Below are 27,529 nucleotides of genomic sequence, written 5' to 3'. Positions count from 1 at the left end.
CAGTCTGCAAAGACAGGGGAAGGTAGCTATTTTCTCAAATGCCCAATTTCAACAAAAATACCACAAGGCACACAAAGGAACAGAAAAACATGACCCATTCAAAGGAAGAAAACAGAATAGTAAAAACAGTTCTCAAAGAAGCACAGGCGTTGGACTCAATAGGCTTAAAACAACTGTCTTAAATATGCTTAAAGAGCTAAAGGAAAATATGGACAAAGAAATAGAGAATAATCAGAAAAATGATCTAGGGGACAAAATGATAATATCAACATAGAGAAATTATATAAAATAGCCAAACAGAAATTCTATAGATTGTATTGAAAAATACAGTAATTGTAATTTTAAAAATCCACCAAAGGTTCTACTGTAGATTTGGAAAGGCAGAAGGAAAGAACAAGCCAACTTGAATATAGGACAATTAAAATAATGAAGCCTGAAAAAAATAAAAACAACAATGAAGAGAAGTGAACAGAGTCTAAGGTACTTGTGAGTCACTATCAAGCAGACTAATGCATGCATTATAGGAATCACAGGAGAAGAGAGGGACAAAGAGACAGAAATTATTTGAAGAAATAATGGCAAAAAAACTTCCAAAATTTGATGAGACATCAATCTATAAATCTAAGAGCTCAAGGAACTCCAACTGCTGAAGGACAAAGAGAATCCTGAAAGCTGCAAGAAAAATGCAATTTGTCAAGTACGAGGGATCCTCAATAATATTATCCGCAAATTTCTCAGCAGAAACCTTGGAGGCCCAAAGGCAATGTATATTTACAGCACCAAAAGAAAAAAAGCTGTCAAAGTATTCTTCAAAAGTGAAGGAGAAATTAAAATATCCCCAGATAAACAAAAGCTGAGGGAGTTCATTACCAGTAGACTTTCCCTATAAGAAATGCCAATGAAAGTCCTTCACGTTAATGTGAAAGAAGGCTATGCAGTAACTCAAAGCCATACAATGATAAAAATATCTCTGGTAAAGGTAAATACATGGGTAAACATAAAAACCAATATTAGTGTAATTTTCATTTATAATTCTACTTTTTATTTTCTACAGAATTTAAAGGACAAATACGTAAAATATCAATCTATCTTAACGGGTATACAATATAGAGGAATGTAATTTGTGACATCGAAAAAATAAAGGGGGGCATATTCGTAAAGCAGTAGAGGTTTTACATGCAACTAAAGTTAAGCTGTCTACTCAAAACAGATTGTTATAACTTCAGAATGTTATATGTAATCCTTATGGGTAACTATAAAAACTATTTATAGACTATGCACAAAAAGAAATGAGAAAGGAATCAAAATTTGTGACTACAAAAGAAAAAAATCAAGTAAACACAAAGAAAGGCAGTAATGAAGGAAATAAGCAACAACAAATAAGCCATAAAACACATAGAAAACAAACCAAATGGCAAAAATCCTTCCTTATCAGTATTTTAAGTGTAAATAAATTAAACTTTCTAATCCAAAGGCACAAATCTGAAAAATGGATTAAAAATATGACCCAACTATATGCTGCCACAAAAATTTCACTTTAGGTCTAAAGACATATAGAGGTTGAAAATGAAAGGATGGAAAAAGATAATACACGCCAATAATTTAAAAAGCTGGGGTGGTTCCACTAATTTTAGGCAAAATAGACTTTAATGTAACAATTATAAGCATATATGTACCAACATTAGAACCCAAAACATATAAAGCAAACATTTGCAGAATTAAAGGGAAAAACAGACATGTCTACAATAATAATTAGAGACTTCAATATCTCCCTTTCAATAATGGATAAAACAACCAGTGCAGAATCAATAAAGCAATAAATTACTTGGACAACACTACAGACTGATTGCACCCAACAGACATATTTAGGACACTATACCCAACAACATGAAGATAAACATTTTTCTTAAGTGTGCGTGTAACATTTTGAGACAGAACATATGTTAAGACCATGCTGACTAATGTTTAATGTTCATTAACATTTATTAGTAAGTCTTAATAAACTTAAAGATTGAAATCCTGCAAGGTATCTTTTCTGACTACAATGGAATGACCTAGAAATAACAGGAAAAAAACCCCAGAAGATTCATAAACATGTAAAAATTAAACAATATACTCCTAAATCCCAATGGGTCAAAGAATAAATCACAAGGGAAATTAGGAAATTATCTGGGGCAAATGAAGCAAGAACACAAAATTTATGGGATGCAATGAAAGCAATGCTGAGGGAAATTTATAGCTGTAAATACTCACATTTAAAAAGGAGCTTGCAAATGAACAACCTAACTATATACCATAAGTAACTAGAAAAAGACCAAACTAAACTCAAAGCAGAAGGAAGGAAATAAAGGAGAAGAGAAGAGATAAATATACAACCAAGAAAAATGAAAGCAAAAGTTTGACTTCAAGATTAGAATTAAACCTATAGTCACACTAAGAAAAGAGAATCAGGCCAGGCGTCATGGCTCACGCCTGTAATCCCAGCACTTTGGGAGGCCGAGGCAGATGAATCACAAGGTCAGGAGATCGAGACCATCCTGGCTAACACAGTGAAACCCCATCTCTACTAAAAAATACAAAAAAAAATTAGCTGGGCAGGTGGCAGGTGCCTGTAGTCCCAGCTACTCAGGAGGCTGAGGCAGGAGAATCACTTGAACCCGGGAGACAGAGGTTCTGGTGAGCTGAGGTCGCGCCACAGCACTCCAGCCTGACAGAGCGAGACTCCATCTCAAAAAAAAAAAAAAAAAAGAATCAAATTACTATAATCAGAAATAAACCGGGTACATTACTATCAATTTTACACAAATAAAAAGGATTAAAAGGCTATCATGAACAACTGTACACAAATTATATAACTAGGTGAAACAGACAAATTTCCAGGAACACATAACCTATCACAACTGACTCATAAAAGTATTAAAAAATCTGTACAGACTATGACTAAGGAGATAGAATGAGTCATCAAAAAACCTCCCAACAAAGTTTAGCCTTGGACCAGACAGCTTTACTGGTAAATTGAACCAAACATGTAATAATCAACACCAATCCTCCTCAAACTCTTCCAAAATACTTGAAAGGCAGAAATGTTCCCTAACTCACTCTATGAGGCCAAAACTACCAATACCAAAACCACACAAAGACACCAAAGAAAACTGTTGACCAGTATCATTTATAACTATTGATAGAAAGTCCTCAGACGAACTAGCAAACCAAATTCAACAGCTTAGTAAGAGAATTATACACCATGACCAAGTGGGATTTATTCCTGGAAAGCAAGAATAGTTCAACATACAAACATTAACATGTGATTAATGTAACACACCACATTAACAGAAAAAAGAAAAAAGCCCAAGTGGTTGTCTCAATTGATGCAGAAAAAGGACCTGACATAATTCAACACAATTTCATGATAAAACCACTCAAACTAGAAGATGACTACCTCACTATAACAAAGACCCTATATGGAAAAACCCATAGTGAACATGATACTCAATGGTGAAGACTGAAAGCTTTTCTTATAACATGAGGCACAAGACATACCTGCTTTTGCTACTTCTGTGCAACACAGTAATGAAAGTTCTAGCCAAAGCGATTAGACAAGAAAAAGAAATAAGGTATTCAAATTGGAAAGGAAGAAGTAAAATCATCTTTCTGTAGGAAGTAAAATATTTTATTTGCAGATGACATGATCATACATGTAGAAAACCCTAAAGATGCCATAAAATACTGAAGCTAATAAATGCACTCAGCAAAAAAGTAGGACACAAAAATCAACATATAAAAATAAGGTGTGTTTCTACACAGTAACAATGAATAATCCCAAAAGAAAATTAAGGAAATAATCCCTTTTACAATAGCATCAAAAGAAATAAGAATAAACAAAGGAGGTGAAAGACTTGTATATGAAATTGCTGAAAGAAATTAAGACACAAAAAATGAGAAGACATCCCATGTGCATAGATTGAAACACTTAATATTGTTAATATGTCAATACTGCACAAAGTGATCTACAATTCAATGCAATCCCTAACAAAATCTCAATGACTTTTTTTTGTGAAAATTGAAAAGTCCATCTTAAAAGTCCTATGAAATCTTAAGAGACCCTGAGAAACAATCTTGAAAAGGAACAAAGTTGTATGACTCACACATTCTGATTTTAAAACTTACTACAAAACAATAGTAATCAAAACAGCATGGTACTAGCATAAGGAAAGACATACAGAACAACAGAATAAAACAGAAATCCCAGAAATAATCCTTCACATATATGGTGAGCTCATTTTTGACAAGGGTGCCAAGAACATTCAGTGGGGGAAAGGACAATCTTTTCAACAAATAGTGCTGGGAAAACTGGATATCCATTTCAAAAGGATGAAGTTGGATCCTCACCTTATACCATATACAAAAATTAACTAAAGATGGATCAAAGATCTAAATGTAAGAACTATAAAACTCTTAAAAGAAAACACAGGGAAAAGGCATCATGATGTTAGATTTGGCAGTGATATCTTGAATATGACACCAAAAGCACAAGCAACAAAAGAAAAAATAAACTGGACTTCATAAAATTAAAAACTTTTGTGGATCAAAGGACACTATCGAGAGAGTGAAAAGACAACTTACAAATGGGAGAAAATATTTGTAAGTCATATAGACAAAAATTTAATATTCAAAATATACAAAGAATTGCTATAACCCAATAGCAACAAAGTAAATGATCCAATTCAAAAATGAGCAAAGAGCTTGAATGAATACCTCATCAAAGACATACAAATGGCTGATAAGCACATGAAACGATGCACATTACCAGTCATTAGGAAAATACAAACCAGGCCATAATGATATTCCATTTCACACTCATTAGAATGGCTACCATCAAAAAAGAAAACAACAAAAAATAAGTGTTGGTAAGGGTGTACAGAAATTACAACCCTTGTGTATTGCTGGTGGGAAAGTAAAATGGTATATACAACCACTGTGGAAATCAGTTTGGCAGTTCCTTAAAAAGTTAAACATAGGCCAGGCACAGTGGTTGACGCCTATAATCCCAGTGATTTGGAAGACCGAGGTGGGAGGATGGCTTGAGCCCAAGAGTTTGAGACCAGTCCTGGCAACACAGCAAGACCTCATCTCTACAAAAAATCAAAAATTAGACAGGTGTGGTGGTATGTGCCTTTAGTCCCAGGTACTCTGGAGTCTAAGGTGGGAGGATCTCTTGAGCCTGGGAGTCTAAGGTTGCGCCACTGTACTCCAGCCTGGGTGACAGAGCTAGAATCAGTATTTTAAAAAAAAAAAGGCCGGGTGCAGTGGCTCACGTCTGTAATCCCAGCACTTTGGGAGGCCAAGGCAGGTGGATCATGAGGTCAGGAGATCCAGACTATCCTGCCTAACATGGTAAAACCCCATCTCTACTGAAAATACAAAAAAATTAGCCAGCGTGGTGGCACATGCCTGTAGTCCCAGCTGCTAGGGAGGCTGAGGCAGGAGAATCCCCTGAACCTGGGAGGCAGAGGTTGCAGTGAGCCAAGATCACGTCACTGCACTCTAGCCTGGGTGACAGAGTGAGATTCCGTCTCAAAAAAAAAAAAAAAAAAAAAAAAGTTAAACAGAATTATCACATACCACTAAACTGTATGCTTAAGAACACTTAAATGGAAAAAAATACAATTACCTTTCCAAGAAAAAAAAAAAAGACATGGTTAAAAGGTAATTTGTGTACTGTATATTTGACTGGTATAACAAAATAAACTCATGCACATGACCTATTACTTGAATGTTATAATTAAAGACCAAATGTGAGATAGGACCAACATGGAGAATAGAGCATAAACAAATTCATTCATAGATTCAGCCTATGTTCCAGGCATCCTTTGGAATTTTTGTTTGTTTGTTTTTGAGACGGAGTTTCGTTCTTGTCGCCCAGGCTGGAGTGCAGTGGTGCAATCTTGGCTCACTGCAACCTCTGCCTCCCGAGTTCAAGCAATTCTCCTGCCTCAGCCTCCCGAGTAGCTGGGATTACAGGTGCCCGCCACCACGCCTGGCTAATTTTTTGTATTTTTAGTAGAGACAGGGTTTTGCCATGTTGAGCAGGGGCTGGTCTCGAACTCCTGACCTCAGGTGATCTGCCTGCCTCGACCTCCCAAAGTGCTGGGATTACAGGTGTGAGCCACTGCACCCGGCCAGGAAATTTTTTTAAAAGCACTGATTTAAGAGTCAAATGGACAAGTGGCATTACTAAATATATTACCTTGACCATGTTACAATTTTTAAGAGCTTGTTTCTTGAAATGCATAATGGAGGGAATATCTATTGTACCTCCGTCATGTGAGCAAAGATAATATATGTCAAATGGCTTTCTAAATAGGTGACGAATATATAATAGTTAAAGGTATTTAGCAATGCCTATTAGGCTTCTGCTCTGTTGCAAAAAAGCACATGACTAAATGGCAAAACTATGTATAAAAAATTATGTATTTTCCCAAGTATATGGAATTCCACAACATAATTTAGGTTAGGAAAATCTTTTTCTGTGCTAACTGCTTTAAGTAAGAAGCTTATTTACTTTTTTGAGATGGGGGTCTTGCTTTGTCATTCAGGCTGGAGTGTATCGGCAGGATCCCCACTCACTGCAGCCTTGATCCCTTGGGCTCAAGCAATCCTCCCACCTCAGCTTCCCACATAGCTGGGACTACAGAAATGCACACAATGCCTGGTTGATTTTTTTTTTTTTTTTTTTTTGTACAGATGGAGTCTCGCTGTGTTGCCCAGACTGGTCTCAAACTCCTGAGCTCAAAAGATCCTCCCATCTCAGCCTCCCAAAGTGAGCTTAGACAGGATGATCACCATGTAATCCTACAGGTGTAAGCCACCACACCTGGCTCAAGCTTGTTTACTTTAACAGTTAACAGCTTCAGCTGGGCACGGTTATGTATACCTGTAATCCCAGCACTTTAGGAGGCTGAGGCAGGATGATCTCTTGAGGCCAGGAGTTTGGGAACAGCATGGACAATGTAGTGAGGGAGACCCTTATCTCGGAAAACAAAAAACAACAACAACAACAAAAAAAACACAAAATTAGCTGGATGTAGTGGTGTGGGCCTGTAGTTCCAGCTACTTTGAAGGCTGAGGTGGGAGGATCACTTCAGCCCAGGAGTTTGAGGCTGCAGTGAGCTATTATGACAGCATTGCACCCCAGCCTGGGCAACAGAGCAAGACCCTGTCTCAAACAAACCACCCTTAGCTTCAACACCAGAAGGTAAATAGCCAAAATTTTTAAAAGCTTACACATTATTTTTCATTTTGAAGTTCTAAAGATCAGTCTGTAGGGACTACAAACTTCCAAACTTGTTTAAAAGTTACCCATTACTTCATTCTAAACAAAGGAATACAATGACAAATTAGTGTTAGAAACTTCAGTTTCACTGAGTCCATATTTTTAAGTTGCTAACCTGGAATCAAAAAAAGCCAAAAGTTGGTCAAACTGTTTCTCCACAACTTCTATAACTCTTTCTCTCTCCTCTATCGTTTGCTTCTGCATGTGTTCAAGTGCCTGGAAAAAAACAAGACAAAAACTTAATTTGGGAATTTTTATTTTGTAGAAGTTGTAGAATTTTGAAAGTAAAAGGTACTTTCTAGACTCTTCAAAATAACACAAGAGGTAATGAGATGATAATAATATAAACAGAATAAGTCACAAGGTTCAACTTTAAGTTTTACTATCTGTGAGCAAGACCATATCTTTTTGTTTTACTGAGACAGGGTCTCACTTGGTTACCCAGGCTGAAGTGCAGTAGGCTGAGCATAGCTCACTGTAACCTTGAACTCCTGGGCTCAAGGGATCCTCCTGCCTTGGCCTCCTGAGTAGCAATGACTACAGGCACGTAGCCCCATGTCCAGCTAATTTTTTTTTTGGCAGTGGGGAGGAACAAGGTCTCATTATGTTGCCCCGGCTGGTCTCAAACTCCTGGCCTCAAGTGATCCTCCTGCCTTGGCCTCCCAAAGCACTGGGATTACAGGCATGAGCCACCACACCTGGCCTTACTGGCATTTTCTACTGATAATATGGCAACAAGACCTAAAAAAAATCCACTGATGAGTGTACTAAGTTTTTTTCTTGTCATCATTACAGGAAACAAGTCATTTTAAGTAGCTGAATTTCTCTTTGATAGGACCCCATGGATTAAAAAATAAACCTTAGAAACCTTAGAAACTTAGAATTAAAATGTTAAGTATTACACAATCTTAGTATTTTTGAAGTTTTAAGTACTGTTGCTTAGATCCATGACCCCTTCTTTCCTTCTGATTCTTCCAATTTAGAATGGGAATGTGGAATGTCTATCTTATATTCCTGTTTCACCGATGTATTTTAGAAGCAAGTAAGTTCTTGTCTCGTTTCACAGGCTCATAGTGGAAATGAATTTTGCCCTAGGATGAATCGTATATCGAGTCTTCACCCACACCTAACTTAGAAGGTGAGATTTTAATTTTTATTAATTAAAAAAATTTTTTTTTTGGAGACGGAGTTTTACTCCATCAACCAGCCTGAAGTACAGTGGCACGACCTTGGCTCACTGCAACCTCCGTCTCCCGGGTTCAAGCAATTCTCATGCCTCAGCCTCCCCAGCAGCTGGAACTACAGGTGGGTGCCACCATGCCCAGCTAACTTTTGAATTTTTAATAGAGATGGGGTTTAGCCATGTTGACAAGGCTGGTTTTGAACTCCTGACCTCAAGTGATCCACCTGCCTTGGCGTCCCAAAGTGCTGGGATCATAGGCACGACCAAGTGAGCCTGCCCAGAAGGTGAGATTTTAATATTTACAATTGATGCTGGAATGGGTTAAACTTTTGGGGATGTCAGGATGGGGTGAATGTATCTTGCATTGAGAAGGACACGAATACTGAGGGCTAGAGAACACTCTGTTTTTAGTTGGATTGTGTCCCCACTATCCCAAATTCAGATACTGAAGTCCTAACCTCCAGTTAATTTACCACTGATTTGCTCTTCTCCACTATATCTGGTACTAATTATTGCTGATCACAGGTGACATTATTTTTTCCCCTTTTCTCTCAATGTTGTTTTTTTCCTCTCATAACTCTTCTATCTTATTACTTTTATCGTATTTCTCATTCCTCTTGAGAAATGACTTTTGATAGTGACCCTTAGCCAATCAAAAATGTCCTGTCCTTCTATGCAAAAAAGCAGCCACAACATAATCAGCTATAACCTTTTGAACTCCTTAATTGTAAATTTTATTGCTAGGTGCTGAAGAACTTGTTTTGTGTCACCAAATGAGAGAGTCTCTTTCGGAAAGTGGAGCAGGAAGAAAGAGACTCCCTAAGGGGGATACAGCCAAACAATGAGCAAGTGTTGAAAAGATAATCTGCAATGCTTCTGAGACAAAATTCAGCTCACAGCAAGTAGAAGTCATGGTTCCTTATTAAAGCTGGAATTTTATTAAGTTCCTAGCACAACAATGTTACAAGACCAATCTTGGCAGCCCATGGGAAAAGTTTTCCATTCTTTTTTAGATTATCATGCTTAATAACTCAGTGCTAAGCTCTAACCTCAGTGGTAACATCTCCAAATGTACACAATTAAAGAGGACATGCTTCACTTCATGATAGAATTTAATCCTGCAAATTGCTTACTTTTCCAGCAATGCTTAATTGTTCAAAATTATGGTGTGCTGTATTCAATGCTTCATCAATTTCTTCTGCAGTATCAGTGTCCTAAGAAGGGAGGGAAATCACATACAAATATAAAACTAAAAAACAGATGCCTAGATATATATATATATTATAGTTGCAAAAAATTCAGGCTACCGTTTTGGTTACAAAAGCAACATAGACTCACTACAGAAAAGTGAAAACAAGCAACAAAAATAACATTCAATCCTGCTAACCTGGAGATAAAAACCATTCATATTTTAGAGCTTTAGTTAGACCATTCCAGATTTTTTTCATAAAGATATTTTTTAAAAATGGGATAATGCCCTATAATTATCTTTTCAACTTAAAACTACCTTGAACAATTTATCATGGCAATACATGTATACATATAAAAATTATAAATAGTTCTTAAGGAAAAAAAGATTATAATTTGGCTCCATTAAGATTTACACTTGAAGTAAAAGTCAGCAAGATTAAGTGCTTTCTCCCCTTCCCCAGCCCATTAATGATTTTTTTTTTTTTTTTTTTGAGACAGAGTCTCACTGTTGCACAGGCTGGAGTGCGGTGATGCTATCTCTGCTCACTGCAACTTCTGCCTCCCAGGTTTAAGTGATTCTCATGCCTCAGCCTTGCAAGTAACTGGAATTACAGGTGTGCACCACCACAGCACCACATCCAGCTAATTTTTGTACTTTTAGTAGAGATGGGGTTTTGCCATGTCGGCCAGGCTGGTCTTGAATTCCTGGCCTCAAGTGATCTACCCGTCTTGGTCTCCCAAAGTGCTGGGATTACAGGCATGAGCCACTGCGCCTGGCCTCCATTACTGATCTTAACACAAAAACTTAATACTTCACTCAATATCATTTTGGAGTTTGTTCTATTTCTAATCTTAATACATTATTTAAAGTTATCAGGAGTAGATAAAAGGTAAAACTCTATCTTCAGCAATAACATTAACAACAGCAAACGTAATTAGGCCTCTTGGTTGCCATTAAAATAAGTGAAAAATCACATTTAAAATTTAAAAACTCATGCTTTACATGTTTCACAGAACCTGGATTCAATAACTAGTTTCAAAGGGAAGAAGCTACACACAGGTAAATATCAAGAACTTTGAAACAGAGTCAGTCAAAGGTAGAACAGGCTGCCTTGGAAGAGAACTGTCTAAGCATAGAACAAAAGAGATTCAAGTAGGAGGGTGGGTTTACTTCTGTTACGTATAAGCTTCCAAAAGAATCTATAATTATAGGAGAAGAAAGTTGAGCTACTAGAGACCAAGTCAAACATTTGCCTTCATCGTACTTCATGATCAACATGTTTCATACCAACATTACAGCTGATGAGTTCAAAACAGTCCTGTGTGTGGAGGCTGAATGTTCTAAACCAGTAGTTAGCTGATCAGCAGTCTTCTTAAAGTCCTGAGAACAATTCTTTATCCTGAAAAGTATCAAGTATATTATTTTATTTTTTGAGACAGGATCTTTCTCTGTCACCCAGGCCGGAGTGCAGTGGCACCATCATGGCTCACGGCAGCCTCGACTTCCCAGGCTCCAGCGATCCTGGACTCGCTTCCCAGCCTCGACTTCCCAGCCTCCTAAGTAGCTGGGACCATAGGCATATGCCACCACACTCGGCTGATTTTTGTATTTTTTGTAGAGATGAGATTTCAAAATGCTGTCCAGGCTGGTCTCAAAATCCTAAGCTCCAGTGATCTACCCGCCTTGGCCCCCCAAAGTGCTGGGATTACAGGTGTGAGCCACTGTGCCTGGCCCACGTACATTATTTTAAATACCAACATTACCTCATCAATCAATGTAATGGTTTTAATCTTCCATTCAGATTTTACCATAAAAAATAATTCATATAATGACTTATAAGAACATGTACAGTGAATTATCAATTAACCATAAGTGGGAAGAGAGAAACCATGAGGAAATATGTTTTCATACTAATTTTAATAAAAAAAAAATTCCAAAAATAATGGCTTAAAGTATATATTGTATTTTAATTTCTTAATTACTGGTCCTTACGTGGTATTTTTTGGTACAGATGCTGATAATCAATGAAATGTGATAAGCTCATCAATTAAGTAAGTGTTTATATATACAAATGCCAGCTATTAAAAAGAAGGTACTTCACAAGTCTGGAGAATTAAAAAAAGGTAATGAATTTAACTAAGCAAGTTAATTGCAAAGAAAAAGTTAGTTGCATTCTCTAGTCTATAGAAGCCAGAGTTTTATTTATTAATTTATCTGTTTTAGAGATGGGGGGGTCTCACTATGTTGCCCAGGCTGGTCTCGAACTCCTGGACTCAAGTGATCCTCCCACCTCAGCCACCCAAAGTGCTGGAATTAAAGGCATGAGCCATCATGCCCAGCTATTTTTATCTTTATATCACCATATTGGCTAGCACACAGTAACGAGTGTTTGCTGCGTTAATCATCAGCTTACAGCTTATGGAGGAAAATATGATGTTTAAATGTTACAGAGAAAAAATACTACACCAAATAATTTTTAAACATTCTATTCTTTGAAAAGTGAATATTCATGTTCTTAATAACATGAGTGCATTAGCCCTGAGGATTCCATTATTGAATTCCTGTTTCAAAATATTAAAGACAAATCAGTAAATGAGTCAAGGATTACTATAATTTAAAAATATACAACCATTTTAAAACCAAACAGCACCTTAGAGAATAGCAGTTTCTAAAATAGATCTAATTGACATAAATTTAATTTTTAAAATGGTTATTTGGAACAAATTCGGGTACTTTCTGGTTAAGATGGATTCATATACCCCTGAAAGTAAAATTTCACTTTGCAACTCTAACAGACATTATACATATATAGACGAGAGTACAACCTGGTTTGACTGGCATCATGTGTCAGAAAATTTCACACACAAGTACAGATCTCGAGTTTGTCTTGAGAAAAAAAAGATGTGGCAACATTGGGTTGGTCTTAACACATAATAATAACTGGCTACAGCTGAGTAGGAACTGCCTCCTTCGGAAGGGGTGAGCTCTCGTCATCTACCGCAATCCTCACCACTCATTGTTTAAACTCAGTCGACCTCACCCAGTAAGTTAACTGCTTAATTCGTGTAGGTGTTCAAATTTGGGAGCCCTAAATTTGATAAAAATGGCTACTCCATGGGGACTCACGATGAGCCAGAATGATTCTAAAAGATTTATTCTAATAACTCTACACAGATCTCATGGAGGAAGTGATCAGTGGTATAGGAGTTGGGAGCAGTACTGGTATTCAATAAACCTAGGTTTACATTCTGGTTCTGTGAATAACCAGCTGTCAGACTTTAGCTAAGCGGTTTTACTACCCAAGAAAATGGCTACAACCATTCTTTTGTTTTTTTCTAAGTACTCATTTAGGTCTGGAAAGAGAAGCTACGGTGGTAATGTGAAGTGCCAGGAATTCTAGACTGAATAATTTTGAGTTTTAATTGAATACTTAATGAACAACTATAGCATTAAGGAAGAGTCAGACAAGGAGCTACACAAAAGAACATGAGAATTAAATAAGGCAGTAGAAATGAAGATAGGTTATGCACATAGGAGATACTACAGAAGTCAGAATCTGCAGGAGGTAAAATGAATGCAATAGAAGGAACTAGAGTGATTTATAAATACTTGGTGCCATTAACAAAATTGGAAAGTTCCACATGAGATTTTTCCTTGAAAGAATCCTATTTTTTATTTCTTGCATAGTCTACTTACCATATTAAATATGCTTTAAAAAGTTTAGTTATATACAAATTACCATCTGAGTACAGTTCCAGGAAATTGATCGGAAGATCCTTTAACACTTAAAAAGCTGCAAAAATCAAACATGTACTGTAATAAACATTACATGTTTACTCTGTGTCCCAAACCAGAGATATAAAGGGGAATAAAATGTGGTCCATTCCCTTAAAGGGGCTTACAGACTAGCAGGAAAAGACATACAGAAGCATTAGTAATTAAGTGAAATAATCAGTAACATAGGTACTCATCTCTGGCTGGGTGTATTTAAAAAATACTACTAATTCAAAAAGAGAATCTATTAATGCATACATGTATAAAGTCTTATACAAGAATGGAAAAATGAATAAAAGAACCCCAAAGGTATTATTTTTCCTTTTATAAATCACCTCTCAAACCAACTCTTCACAAAGTCTTCCATTGTACTATACTTGCGCTACTTTTAAGAATCAAGAGAAGCTGGGTGCAGTGGCTCACGGCTGTAATTCCAGCACTTTGAGAGGCTGAGGCAGAAGGATCACTTAAAGCCAGGAGTTTGAGACCAGCTTGCGCAACACAATGAGACTCCATGTCTACAAAAAAATTTAAAAATTAGCTGTGCATGGTGGTGCATGCCTGTAGTCCTAGATACTCCAGAGGCTGAGGTGAGAGGCTAGCTTGAGACCAGGAGTCTGAGGCGGCAGTGAGCCATGATCAAAACCACTGCACTCAAGCCTGGGTGACAGAGTGAGACCCTGTCTTTAAAAAAACTTAGAATTTTAAAAATTTTTAAAAAGAATCCAGAGAGAACTAAGTTACTTTTTTTTCTCTATAACTTCCTTCCATCCAGCACGAGTAACTTTAACCAGTGTACTCTCAGCCTTTCTTGATGTGGTAATCCTTAACATTCTTTCTTTAAATAAGGACAAACAAATGCTGCTTCTTTAAAGAGCTGAAGTCTCCATTCCACTGACAGCTAAGATGAAGTATGAACTTAAAGAGCATTCCATAAACAGCAGGTTAGAAATGCAGACTTAAGAATGACATTTTATCAATAATTCTAAAACTATTTCAGTAACACATTGACTTTAAATACTCAAATAAGTACACATGGAACATACGTCTTAGGCTGCAGTTTTTCCATTACGGAGTCTTCTTTAACATATCCAGCCATTGGGTAGTAGCGTTGTCTAGTATTTACAGCTGTAGCAACCTTAGGACAAAAAAGGGTTTAAAAAAACAAAGAAAGTCATCCAATAAATTATGTCTATCCAGAACCTAAACAACTATTTAAGTGTGCCATTCATAAAGTTAATGATAACCTTAAAGATCCTGAAATCCCCTGTAAATCAAGGAGAAAACCGTGCTTATATGAATTTTTGACCCATTTTAATTTTTGGAAGCAATCAGGAATTTGGCAACTATTAATTAATTTTTAGGTAATTAACCAAAATACTTCACTCTACCATAACTGTAAAGGAAATACTAGCAATACTTTCAATTTTACTTTTAAAATGTTAGGCCAGGAATGAGGGCTCACGCCCGTAATCCTAGCACTTTGGGAGGCTGAGGTGGGTGGATCACCTGAGGTCAGGAGTTCAACACCAGCCTGGCCAACATGGCAAAACCCCATCTCCACTAAAAATACAAAAACTAGCCAGGCATGGTGGCAGACGCCTGTAATCCCAGCTACTAGGGAGGCTGAGGCAGGAGAATCGCTTGAACCTGGCGGGGCAGGGTGTGGAGGTTGCAGTGAGCCAAGATTGCACCACTGCACTCTAGCCTGGGTGAAAGAGCCAGACTCTATCTCAAAAAAAGTAAAAAAAAAAAAATAGTAATATACGTTCAAAACTCTAAAATATTTAATTTAAAACTTTTTAAAATCATGTGGTTCAATAGAATTCCTAAAGTCCACCGTGGCCCACAGACACTAGATGAAGAAAAATCCCTGCTTGAGACAGTGTTCAAGTAAAATGCAGTTAGAAATAGAAGAAAGTTGGATAGTTGATGGTTGACTTTTTTCTGAGAAGTTTTCTTATGTTCATTTATTTGAGGTCCTGTGGTCTCTGATTTTTTTCCACATATTTTAAAAGCCACTCAGATCATGAACTGATACCTGAAAGAAAAATGAAGAAGGCAGAAGGAAATGCAACATCATTCTCTGGGTGCCTAGGTCCTACAAACTTGGCAAACTATCTCATTGAAACCTCACAATACAATACAAAAAAGAAAGAAAAGGAAATTGAAGTAAAGCTGAAGTATGTCCTCTAACTTCACTCAATCAATTAAAGGATAAGCCAGGATGTGAAACTGAAATTATCTTTTTCTTTAAAATTTTAGATTCAAGGGGTACGTGTACAGGTTTGTGGCAAGGGTGTAGGGCATGATGCTGAGGTCTGGGCTTCTGTTGATCCCATGACCCAAACAGCGAGCATGGGACCCAACGGGAAGTTTTTCTGCCCTTGCCTCCCTTCCTCTTTCTAGCAGTCCCCAGTGTCTAATGTTTCTATGTTTATGTCCATGTGTGGCCAATGTTTAGCTCCCACTTGAAGTGAAAATGTGGTACTTGGTTTTCTGTTTCTGCATTAATTTGCTTAGGATAATGGCCTTCAGCTGCATCCATGTTGCTGCAAACGACATTATTTCATTCTTTTTAATGGCTGCATAGTATTCTGTGGTGTATATGTACAACATTTTCTTTATTCAACCCACCAATGATGGGACGCATAGGTTGATTCCATGTATTTGCTATTGTGAATGATACTGTGATGACCATATGAGTACAGGTATCTTTTTGGCAGAATAATTTATTTTCCTTGGGGTATGTACCCAGTGATGGAAGTGCTGAGTCAAATGGTTGTTCTATTATTAGTTCTTTGAGAAATCGCCAAACTGCTTTCCACAGGGCCTGATTTGCATTTCCACCAACAGTCTATAAACATTCTCTTTTCTCCACAACCTTGACAACATCTGTTAGTTTTTGACTTTTTAATAATAGACATTCTGGTGTGAGATGGTATCTCATTGTGGGTTTTGATTTGCATTTCTCTGATAAGTGATGTGAGCATTTTTTCATGTTTGTTGGCTGGTTGTATGTCTTTTAGGAAGTGTCTGTTCATGACCGGGGGTGGTGGCTCATGCCTGTAATCCCAGCACTTCTGGGAGGCTGAGGCGGGCAGATCATGAGGTCAGGAGATCGAGACCATCCTGCCTAACAAGGTGAAACCCCATCTCTATTAAAAATACAAAAAATTATCCGGGCGTGGTGGCGGGCACCTGTAGTCCCAGCCACTCGAGAGGCTGAGGCAGGAGAATGGCATGAACCTGGGAGGCAGAGCTTGCAGTGAGCTGAGATGGTGCTACTGCACTCTAGCCTGGGTGACACAGCGAAACTCTGTCTCAAAAGAAAAAAAAAAAAAAGTGTCTGTTCACGTCTTTTGCCCACTTTTTAATGGGGCTGTTTCTTTTCCTGCTGATTGAAGTTATTTAGGAAAATTTAACAAGAAAACTATAAGCTCTAAGTAAAGAAAACTTTTTAAAAAATCGCACCTGGCTAGAGGTCATAAAACAAGAACAACAACAACAAAAAAATGGAGACTCAAACCAGGTTCCTGGAGACAAAGACTGAATGTCCTAACATCATCTAATATGAAATTAATATAATTCTAAAATACGTATGGAAAAATATATTGTACAAGAACTGCAAAAACTTTAACATAGAATTCAGCATAAATTTATTCCACCAATTAATAAGACTATAGCGCTACCGTAATAATTAAAACACTATGTGCTAGCATAATAAATCAGTAGAACAAAGCCTTGAAACAGACCCAACTCTCTATGAGAACTTAATATAGAATACAAGTGGGATCTCAATTAAATGGAAGGATTACTCAATAAAAGGTATGACAAAATCAGCCAATCATTCTGAAGAATAAAGGTATACCTGCACCTTACATCACATAACATATAAAATAATTAAACATATACTGCCCCCACTTTTTTTTCTTCAGATGGAGTTTCGCTCTTGTTGCCCAGGCTGGAGTGCAATAGTGCGATCTCGGCTCACTGCAGCCTCCGCCTCCTGGGTTCAAGTGATTTTCCTGCCTCAGCCTCCCGAGTATCTGGGATTACAGGCATGCGCCACCACGCCTGGCTAATTTGGTATTTTTAGTAGAGATAGGGTTTCTCCATTTTGGTCAGGCTGGTCTCGACTCCCGACCTCATGTGATCCACCCACCTCAGCCTCCCAAAGTGCTGGGATTACAGGCGTGAGCTCAGCCAACATATACTTTTTTAAAAAAAGTTAAGTATTGAAGATATATATACATATAACTTTGAGTTAGGAAGGTCTGCCTAGTCAGAAAAAAAAAAAAAAAAACCCTACCTAGAATTCATGAAGCAGGGGTAAAAATGACTAGTTAAGAAACACTTCTGAATGGCTAAATGCAATAAAATCAAAAGTGAGAGACTGGGAGAAAACAGTTACACAGGATGAAATGTTAATACGGCTATCACATACAGTACTCTTACAACTTAGGAAAAAGACAAGCTGGATACAGTGGCTAACACCTGTAATCTCAGCACTTTGGAAGGCTAAGGTGGGACCAGCCTAGGCAACATAGCAAGGACCTAGCCTAGCCACATAGCAAGGATCCACCTATTCCAAAAAAAAAAAAAAAAAAAAAAAAAATTATCTGTGTGCAGTGGTACTCCCCTTTAGTCCCAGCTGCTACTGGACTGGATGAGTTAGGAGGACTGCTTCAGCTGGAGAGGTTGAGGTTGCAGTGAGCTGTGATCACATCACTGCACTCCAGTCTGGGGCAACAGAGCAAGACCCTGTCTCCAGAAAAAGCAAACAACAACAAACAACAAGTTAGGAAAAAGACAATTCAAAACGAAAAGATCCAAACGGTCTGAAAAGAGCTGTTAAAGATCCACACAGAAGAGGCACTGATAAGTCAAACATATGAAAAGTTGCTCAACTTCACTGGTCATGAGGGAATTACAATTTACAACAAGGAAACAGCCATTTTTTACATCAAAATGCCAAAACACTAAAACAAAAATAACAAGCCCAAAATAAGAATTTCTTTTGGAGTTAGAAATTGCAGAATCTACTGATGGAGGTGAGGTTGAGGAATTGTACACAATTATAGTGAAAAAATTTTAAAACTAAATGTTTATCAATAAAGAGATTAGTTAAGAAAATTATAGTGCTTATTTTCATGAGAACAGATGAAGGTTGCTAAAAGAAACAAAGCAGATTACTAATTGTTATAGTGTCCCATTTTTGTGAAATGTACATCTTTGGTGGGGAAGAGAATGTTCTTTCAAGGTTTCAAGTATTATGTACTTAAAACCATGTACTTGTAGCCATGTATTATTAGTTTAATTAGGTTACTTTTAACAAATCTCACTGAGCTGAATGGTATTTTAAGTCCCTTTTCCCCAAAATTGGGGTTTAAAAACTTAATTTCTATATACCTCCTAGTTCATCACACTTTGGCTTAGCATTTCATAAGAGTATTTAATACTATTATCAGCAGATTTGATGCAGGACATTTCTTCCAGATAGTTTAAGAAAGTATTAAATACAACTAATTTAAAAGATTTTAAGTAAAAACTGCAGAAAGACTCTTAACTTGTAACATATATAATAAAGGTTTTCTTTTATCCCCTATAGCTTGTCATTTAAATTTTATTTACGATGGTGTTTTGCCTGCTTTTGTTGCTTGTAAATGAAAAACTGTGGTCAAATTTAACAAGCATTTATTCTGTAGTTTCTGATTCCTATTTGATATGCTTATCAATGCTTTCCTATCCAAGATTATACAATTATCTGTATTTCTGTCTAGTTTACATTTCTAATTTTTATATATTAATATTTCCAATCATGAGATTTTAGTATATATGAATTATCTATTGATTGGATGATTTATCCTTTCTTCATGGCCCAATGTATTTTAGAATCAGGTCCAAAAGTTAATAAAATGCCAGTATTTCTAAAATAGCACCTAGGTATAATTCTATCCTTGAATAAAATCTGTCATTTTGCTGTGCAAAATTATAGAAAGATTAACCATTAACATCAATCAATAGCATTGATTGATGTTTAGATGTTATCAAAAACCATTCAACTATCAAAAATAAAGACTGTCAAATAAATGCACATTCACCCAAACTCAGAAATAAGAACAAAAGGATACCTATTAATCTTGAATGGATTTTAAGCTTACATTTGAAGTAAACAGCATTACCTAGGCCTCTGAAGTTAAAGATAAATTATAAGTCTAACGTGAATACAGGAATCTAAATCTTAACTTTTTAGAGCAGATACCTTGTTCAAATGTAATAAACTACATTCCTCAAATATTCCATAAATTCAGACTTCACTAAATTTAAACTAGATTCTTCCATTCTCTGTATACCTTATTCCAAATAAATATTAGGTAATAATACAAATCTAAAGTTTAAAAAGAGTGGTAACAATTTCAGGAAGGTTTCTTGAATGACTTCTTTTAATAGGGCCCAGCTCACCAGTGTGTCTGAAGAATGTGAATATAGTCACTTGTCAATTACCTGGGCTAACAGTAGGTGGGTGTGGGGATGGGAGAATAGGAACGGAGGATGGGACAGGTCACTTATCGCTAAAAGTAAAAGTTAGAGCAAAACCAGTCAATGATACAAAATAGATTTATCACAACCTTAAAATCAAAATTAGTATTTGTAAACACATTATAAACACTCCTACACATTATCCAAAATCCCAAAAATAGTACAAGTATAATGATTTAAGAACATTAAATGTGAAATCATTTGCCAAGTCTTTTTTTTTTTTAATATTAGAACAGGACAGATATGGACACAGACAGTTCCAGCTGCCTGCTCCTTTCCTTTCCCTTCACTTAATCTTCACCCACAAGACTGAATCTATCAGGGATCTACCACCACAACCACAGGAGGAGGGCTCACTTCATCTTACCCACATAGCCAGCCACGTCTAAGGAGCCCCATATCAAAAAAAAAAAAAAAAAAAGAGAAGAGGTTAGGAATTTCCCACAAAATAGGCAGCTACTAATACGTAATTTTTTGTTATAATTTAAACTTTCATTAATTACAATATATGGTTTGGGTTTTTTTTAACCATATTTAACTTGCAAGGCAGTTCATTCAAACCTAAATAATGAAGGGTTATTTTAGTAGTCTAGAAGCTTATGGAGAACTGTTACATAATTCAGATTTGATTCTTAGCAATCCTAGGAGATAAGACAAAGCAGGTATTATATCCATCTCACAAATGAGGAAACCCAGGCTAGACTGACAGAATGAGAATTGCATTCTAGGTCTCATGCCTCCATAGGGTCTGCCACACTTCCACAGAGAACAAATGATACAAAGCCTTATCACCTGATTTATCCAGTAAAACATTAAGAATTTACAGCTTGGCCAGGTGCAGTGGCTCATGCCTGTAATCCCAGCACTTTGGGAGGCCAAGGTGGGCAGATCACGAGGTCAGGAGATCGAGACCATCCTGGCTAATACGGTGAAACCCCCCTCTCTACTAAAAATACAAAAAATTAGTCGGGCGTGGTGGCACACGCCTATAGTCCCAGCTACTTGGGAGGCTGAGGCAGGAGAATCACTTGGACCTGGGAGGTGGAGGTTGCAGTGAGCTGAGATTGAGTCACTGCACTCCAGCCTGGGTGACAGAGTGAGACTCCATCTCAAAAAAAAAAAAAAAAAGGAATTTACAGCTTGAGTCAACTTCCCAGGAACAATATTATATAAGCTGAACTACACTTACATTTGTATTAAATGAATAGGATATCAAGTAAATTTTATTTTACATCCTTAATTTGTTCTCATTCTTATGGGTAGATTTTAGTCTTAATGGCTTCTGAAGTAAAAATTTTAGGCAGTAGTTTTGCTTCTCTATCTTGTTGTAGAATGGCATCTCCCAAATGTACATTTGATGACACACAAAGGTTGAGGGGCAGGCGGGAGTTCAAAATGTGGTTGCATGGACTGGTGGGTAAAACAGGGGCTAGGGTTTTTAAAGGAATACACACCATTAAAATAAACAAAACACATAATTTTCCACAGAAGTCGCCAAAGAATCAAAATATGTAGGCCGATAAGTGTATGACTTTAGCCTTTTATTTTTCCTGATCATTTTGCACAATTATAAAATGGATAGAAAAAGTTTTATCTTTTGTTAGGTTTCTTTGCTTAAAGATTCAGCAGCAAAAATGCAAGATTTTAGGGTTTTTTTTTTTTTTTTTTTTTTTGAGACGGAGTCTTGCTCTGTTGCCAGACTGGAGTGCAGTGGTGCAGTCTTGGCTCACTGCAGCCTCCACTGCCCGGTTCAAGTGATTCTCCTGCTTCAGGCTACCGAGCAGCTGGGACTACAGGTGTGAACCACTAGGCCCAGCAAATTTTTGTATTTTCAGTAGAGACGGGGTTTCCCCATGTTGGCCAGGGTGGTCTTGATCTCTTGATCTGGTGATCTGCCTGCCTCAGCCTCCAAAAGTGCTGGGATTATAGGCGTCAGCCACCACGCCCGGCCAAGTTTTTAGTTTCTAACTAGAAGTACGTTTTACTACTGTAGTATTTTTACCATTAACATTAGGTTGTGATATGTTTCATCTGAAAAATTATAACACTTACCTCACAATCAGGGCATATAATTGTGGTGCATTCTTCAGTCATTAACAAGCATAGTTCACAAAAAGCATGTCCACATTGAAGTTCACAATGGTGCCCTATTGATGAAATTCTTAATTATTATTTTGATGATGATGATTATTACTGAGACAAGGTCTTGCTCTGTCGCCCAAGCTGGAGTGTAGTGGCACCAGCTCACTGCAGCCTCCACTTCTTGGGCTCAAGTGATCCTCCCACCTCAGCCTCCCAAGTAGCTGGGACTACAGGTGTGTCCCAACACACCCGGCTAATTTTACTGAAGAAATTCTATTGTGATTAAACTGCCCACAGTGTGTTAATGTTGAATGGGCAACACTGATCAAAGGGAAATCCAAAGAGGATCCTACTGTACAGGAAAAGATAGCTACTACAGTTTGAAATGGTTGACTTATTGAATATAAATCAGGAGTAACCAACTATTCAGGTCAGGAGGGAGAAAAATCAAGAAGAAAAACCAAGAAGAGCTATGTAATAGCATTTGCATTAATTCAGATAGCTATTTTGTACCTAGAATACTTTGAATCTGCCATATCTTATACAAAGTGCTCTGACACATTTTATTTGTTATTTGTAAATATCACAGTTAAGTGGGCTGGAGATGAAATAGCATTTTGGAGATTTGGTTAACTAAATGGTATAATCCAGACTCCTATCTAGTTCTGTTTCCAAGTCTAACATTCTTTCTGATTGATCATACTGCCCTCTACTACTTTATATTTCCCATCCTGTGAAGAGGTCAGGAAGGGCCAAAATGAGACACTGGCAAGACCGTGCTGTTAGAATCATTTAAGACATTGGCAAGGCCAGAAGCCAGATGCTACTATTATCACATACCTACAACTCACATTTTCACAAACTTAGCATTTATGAAAGGAAATATCGTAACTTGATTGAAAACCTAACATCATGATTAAATGCTCTAAGAATATGAAGTTTATAATAAATAACATTTGTTTTAGCTATATAATTTCGAAAGGTTGTCATTTTTAAAGTTTTGCAAGAAAACTGAAAAGGGAAAAAAACTAAATAAAAATCAGTCATCTTTTACTAGCAAAATAATTATAGAGTTCTTGCTGAATTATAATTGCATTAATTTTATTCATTTATTTGTTCATCCATTCATTCATTCATTCTGAGACGGACCACAATCTCGGTTCACTGCCAACTCTGCCTCCTGAGTTCATGCTATTCTCCTGCCTCGGCCTCCGGAGTAGCTGAGATTACAGATGTGCGTCAGCATGCCTAGCTTATTTTTTTGTATTTTTAGTAGAGATGGGATTTCACCATGTTGCCTAGGCTGGTCTTGATCTCCCGACCTCAAGTGATCCGCCCACCTCGGCCTCCCAAAATGCTGGGACTACAGGCGTGAGCCACTGTGCCCGGCCTTGCATTAATTTTATTTTTTAAAAACTTTACAAGTCTCCTATCCTACTGAAATACTTGAAACTTGCTTACAACCATGCTAAATTTTAAAACCCTATTTAACTTCCAGAGATAATATTGCCAAAGAAATAAAAACACTTAACTGTTGTTATAAAATTTCTGATACTGAATAACTCAAAATAACTTGTGGTAAATTACAGCTTAAAAAGCACTTTCAGGATTCTATATAGATAACCACTACTTTTCCAATTTAGTTTTTCTAAGTATTATAATACTAACGTATGGAAGAAGTACTCATTTTAAAAGGTTGTGTTCTTGAACTTTATTCCGTAATTTTAATTTCATTCAAAAATGGAAATTTTCTACGTAACGGTAGCAGTGATCTAAACCCCAAGTAGGAGAAACTTGGTTCTCCACTGAAATCACAACTAACTTTTTCTGCAGAGGCTCACATCTCACAGAGTCCATCTTGACAAGACTGAGAAAACTGATCGAATGACCTTAACTTTTGAAAGTATAAACGTTACACCAGGTAATACGAATTTTCAGTATCTCCAGGAATTGAGATTCAACAACTCATCTGTATTAAGAGCACACTAAGGTATTTTAAGTTACATTAAAATAACTTGAACCGGCCGGGCACGGTGGCTCACACCTGTAATCCCAGCACTTTGGGAGGCCAAGACGGGCGGATCACGAGGTCAGGAGATCGAGACCATCCTGGCTAACACGGTGAAACCCCGTCTCTACTAAATATACAAAAAATTAGCCTGGCGTGGTGGCGGGCGCCTGTAGTCCCAGCTACTCCAGAGGCTGAGGCAGGAGAATGGCGTGAACCTGGGAGGCGGAGCTTGCAGTGAGCCGAGATCGCGCCACTGCACTCCAGCCTGGGCTACAGAGCGAGACTCCGTCTCAAAGAAAAAAATAATAATAAATAACTTGAACCTGTGATCACTTGAGTAGATTGTAGGTGAACAGACCAATAATACTGCAGTGTATTTTTCCCTTCACGTATAAAGACCAACACACACCCACACACACACCCCCTACAAGGTGCACAAAAGAAACTATCATTTTCCAAACAGTGTTTTAGGCCAGTGTGAGCCATAATGTAAAAAACAAACAAACAAACAAAAACCCCACAGAAACAAAAAAATGCTAACAACAACAACAACAAAATCCAAAACCATTTCACAATGGTCTACTTGTTACTCCTACAACAAAAACTATACGAGAAAATCAAGTTTCGTTCCTTCTTGATGACAAAACAATGGGCTACATTTTATGTCTACTTTTGCATGAACCCGCTAACCTGCCTTGTGAGGGGTAGATTAAAGCCACCCGGGCCCCCATCCTCCCGGCTGGAGGGTCGGTGAGGCCTGGATGGGTAAGTGGAGAAAGCCGTCAAAGGGGCAGGTGCTGCCCTAACCAACTCAAGCACGGCCCTCTTAGGGGTTAGCTGCAGCTCGCGGGAAGCCTGTGACGCAGTTTCCAGTGACACCATGATTGGATACAGCTGACCAAGCCTCACGCGCCCACCAGCTCACCTGGCCCCCAGCGCGCCCTCCAGGCTGCCTCCCTGCTAGGTGGGCCCTTGGGCTCCTCACCGGATGCTCTGGATACCCTCCTTCCACACCTGGTGCACTGGATTTCAGCGGCACCCCAGGGCTGACTCTTCCTCCCCATCCGCTGGTAGGAAGACCGGGAAGGCCCAGTCTTCGAAGCCTCTGCCGCCATCGCTGTCTCTTTCTTCTCGAACAACCGCCGAGTGCGGGTCCCGGCGGCCCTCGCGGCAGCAACCAATCATTGGAGGCCAGCACCTGCAGATAGCCAAACAATGGGCCGGGAGATTAAAGCCCGCCCCCAAGCTCGCTCCTGATGGGGCTGGGGCAGTTTTCCGTTATCCTGGGAGGTACCACTCCTAGAAGGGGCGCCTTGTGGCCGTTAAGGACCGTTGGTTATTACGTTCTACCCAAGGAGTCACCACTTTAGCGCTTTTAGTCATCACAAATTAAAATTTCGCATATTATTACTTACATTGTGAGTGACTTTATAAATAATCATTTGTATTGAAGCAATCCCCTTTCCCTATTACGTGTCAGGGCCAGAAGCCCTAAACCTGTGTGCTTCGGGCATCCAGGGCTTAGCTAATAGCAGCTGGAGTGGAGAAGCTAATCAGCAGCTATCGTTGGGGTAGATTCAGTGAACGCTTTCGAATTAAGGAGTGTTCATCATTACTAACTGCTGTTGAGCCTAATAATATACAAGGTAGCGTGCCAAGAGTGGTTGGGGATGCTAAGAATTTGTGAACTAACAGGTTTCTGCTTGAGAGGTATATAACTCCTTAAAAAAACCCAGTAACTTCCGCCAAAATAACTAAGTGTTATGTGCCGGACGTGTGTTAGAGACAATAAGAATTACTGCCTTCTGGGCCCGGCGCGGTGGCTCACGCCTGTAATCCGAGCACTATGGGAGGCCGAGGTGGGCAGATCACGAGGTCAGGAGATTGAGACCATCCTGGCTAACATGGTGAAACCCCGTCTCTACTAAAAATACAAAAGAAAAAAAAAAATTAGCCAGACATGGTGGCGAGCGCCTGTAGTTCCAGCTACTCGTGGCGAGCGCCTGTAGTTCCAGCTACTCGGGAGGCTGAGGCAGGAGAATGGCGTGAACCCGGGAGGCGGAGCTTGCAGTGAGCCGAGATCGTACCACTGCACCCCAGTCTGGGCGACAGAGCGAGACTCCGTCTCAAAAAAAAAAAAAAAAGAGTTGAAGCAACTTGCCCAAGCATAGTTCACAAAAAGCAATGAAGAAATGAAGTCAATGTGGTCTACGGTGGTATGAAGTCTTCGTAGAGGATATAGGGTTTGTCCTAGACCTTACAACCTAGGTAGTACTTACAGGAGTAAACAAGAGCTAAGGGATTCCAAGAATAAAGAACACATAAGCGAGGGAAGGTAGATGCGAGGAAAGGTAGATGGAAGACACAGTGACTTCTTGAGAATTTAAAGACCATTTAGCCAGAGTATGAGTTTCCTTAAAGTAAGCTTCTTTGGAGAGGTATGTCAGGGAAGAATTTCGGAGAATCTCCAGTGTCAGGCTGAGGAGTTTGGACTTTACTCTTTAAGCAGTAGAGTGCATGAGACGTTTTGTGAGCAAGGAATGAAGTGATCTAGTAGAAAGGTGGCAGGTGTATTTCAAACAAAACGTCTGGAGGTGGCACGGTTGCCTTTTGCTGCTAAGAATAAAGCCTGTCCATATTCCTCATTTTCTTTTCTCTCTACACTGTGTGTGGGTAAATAGAAACTGTGAAGTAAGTATTCTGTTGAAAGGCTCACTTCTGCTAAAAAATCTTTGTAATTTGTTGTCTTCGAGAGAAAAGTACTGCTTCCCTAAATTACCCCCATTCTACTACTCACCCAATAGTTTCCACTACTAATCCATGATGGAACTGAGTACTAATCAAGCCAATATTCTCATGTAACATGTTGACTCTTCTACAGTTTTGTGAGTATTATTCCCTATTCCCCTCATCTGGAATACCTACTGTTCACTCTTCATCAATTCATATTCTCTCTTTTTTTTTCTTTTTTTTAGAAATGGAGTCTTGCTCTGTCGCCCAGGCTGGAGTGCAATGGCGAGATTTCGGCTCACTGCGACCTTGGCCTCCGGGTTCAAGCAATTCTCCTGTCTCAGCCTCCCCAGTAACTGGGACTACAGGCACACGCCACCACGCCCAGCTGATTTTTTGTATTTTAGTATTGACTGGGTTTCACTGTGTTGCACAGGCTGCTCTCGAAATCAAACTCCTGAGCTCAGGCAGTCTGCCCGCCTTAGGCCTCCCAAAGTGCTAAGATTACAGGCGTGAGCCACCGCGTCCGGCCCGTATTCTCCTTATCCTTCCTGGGTCAGCTTTAGAAGCACTTTCTCCTTTAAACCTTCACGTTTCTCTCCATGCTTAATGCTACTCTAGCATGTAGCAAGCCTCTTTTTCCTCTAGGATAGCTGTACTGTAATTTGAATAATGACAATC

The 27,529-nt window shown here is 38.4% G+C and overlaps 1 protein-coding gene and 2 long non-coding RNA genes across 16 annotated transcripts in view; 2 read left to right on the top strand and 1 right to left on the bottom strand.

Annotated features, from left to right (window-relative positions):
• LOC129049645 (RING finger protein 17) overlaps positions 1 to 27,129 on the bottom strand; it is a 119,744-nt gene extending 92,615 nt beyond the window's left edge. For 8 of the 14 annotated variants that reach the window (XR_008512876.2, XR_008512875.2, XR_008512877.2 and 5 more), the window contains exons 1-6: positions 25,044 to 27,129; positions 22,078 to 22,172; positions 14,529 to 14,620; positions 10,996 to 11,107; positions 9,650 to 9,730; positions 7,449 to 7,549 (exon numbers count right to left, since the gene is read on the bottom strand). Coding sequence is in view for 9 of the 14 variants with exons in the window: in XM_054529455.2 (XP_054385430.1) it covers positions 7,449 to 7,549; positions 9,650 to 9,730; positions 10,996 to 11,107; positions 14,529 to 14,620; positions 22,078 to 22,172; positions 25,044 to 25,233 (671 nt within the window). In the remaining 5 variants the exon portion in view is untranslated. Of the gene's footprint in view, positions 1 to 7,448; positions 7,550 to 9,649; positions 9,731 to 10,995; positions 11,108 to 14,528; positions 17,160 to 22,077; positions 22,173 to 24,808 lie in introns of those variants that run through there. The other 6 variants (XR_008512878.2, XR_008512879.2, XM_054529460.2 and 3 more) reach the window with 5 other exon arrangements.
• Positions 8,315 to 9,619, top strand: LOC129049656 (uncharacterized). The gene is made up of 3 exons (XR_008512893.1): positions 8,315 to 8,375; positions 8,517 to 8,638; positions 9,261 to 9,619. It is a non-coding gene; the product is annotated as an uncharacterized LOC129049656 (long non-coding RNA).
• On the top strand, positions 12,539 to 15,626 carry LOC129049657 (uncharacterized). The gene is made up of 3 exons (XR_008512894.2): positions 12,539 to 13,273; positions 14,332 to 14,426; positions 15,501 to 15,626. It is a non-coding gene; the product is annotated as an uncharacterized LOC129049657 (long non-coding RNA).
• Positions 27,130 to 27,529: the final 400 nt, after the last annotated feature.

Source organism: Pongo abelii, chromosome 14 (assembly GCF_028885655.2).
Source record: "Pongo abelii isolate AG06213 chromosome 14, NHGRI_mPonAbe1-v2.0_pri, whole genome shotgun sequence".
In the NCBI taxonomy this organism is placed as follows: Eukaryota; Metazoa; Chordata; class Mammalia; order Primates; family Hominidae; genus Pongo; species Pongo abelii.
The sequence above is the reverse complement of the archived record's forward strand: the minus strand, read 5'-3'. Positions and strand labels throughout refer to the sequence as shown.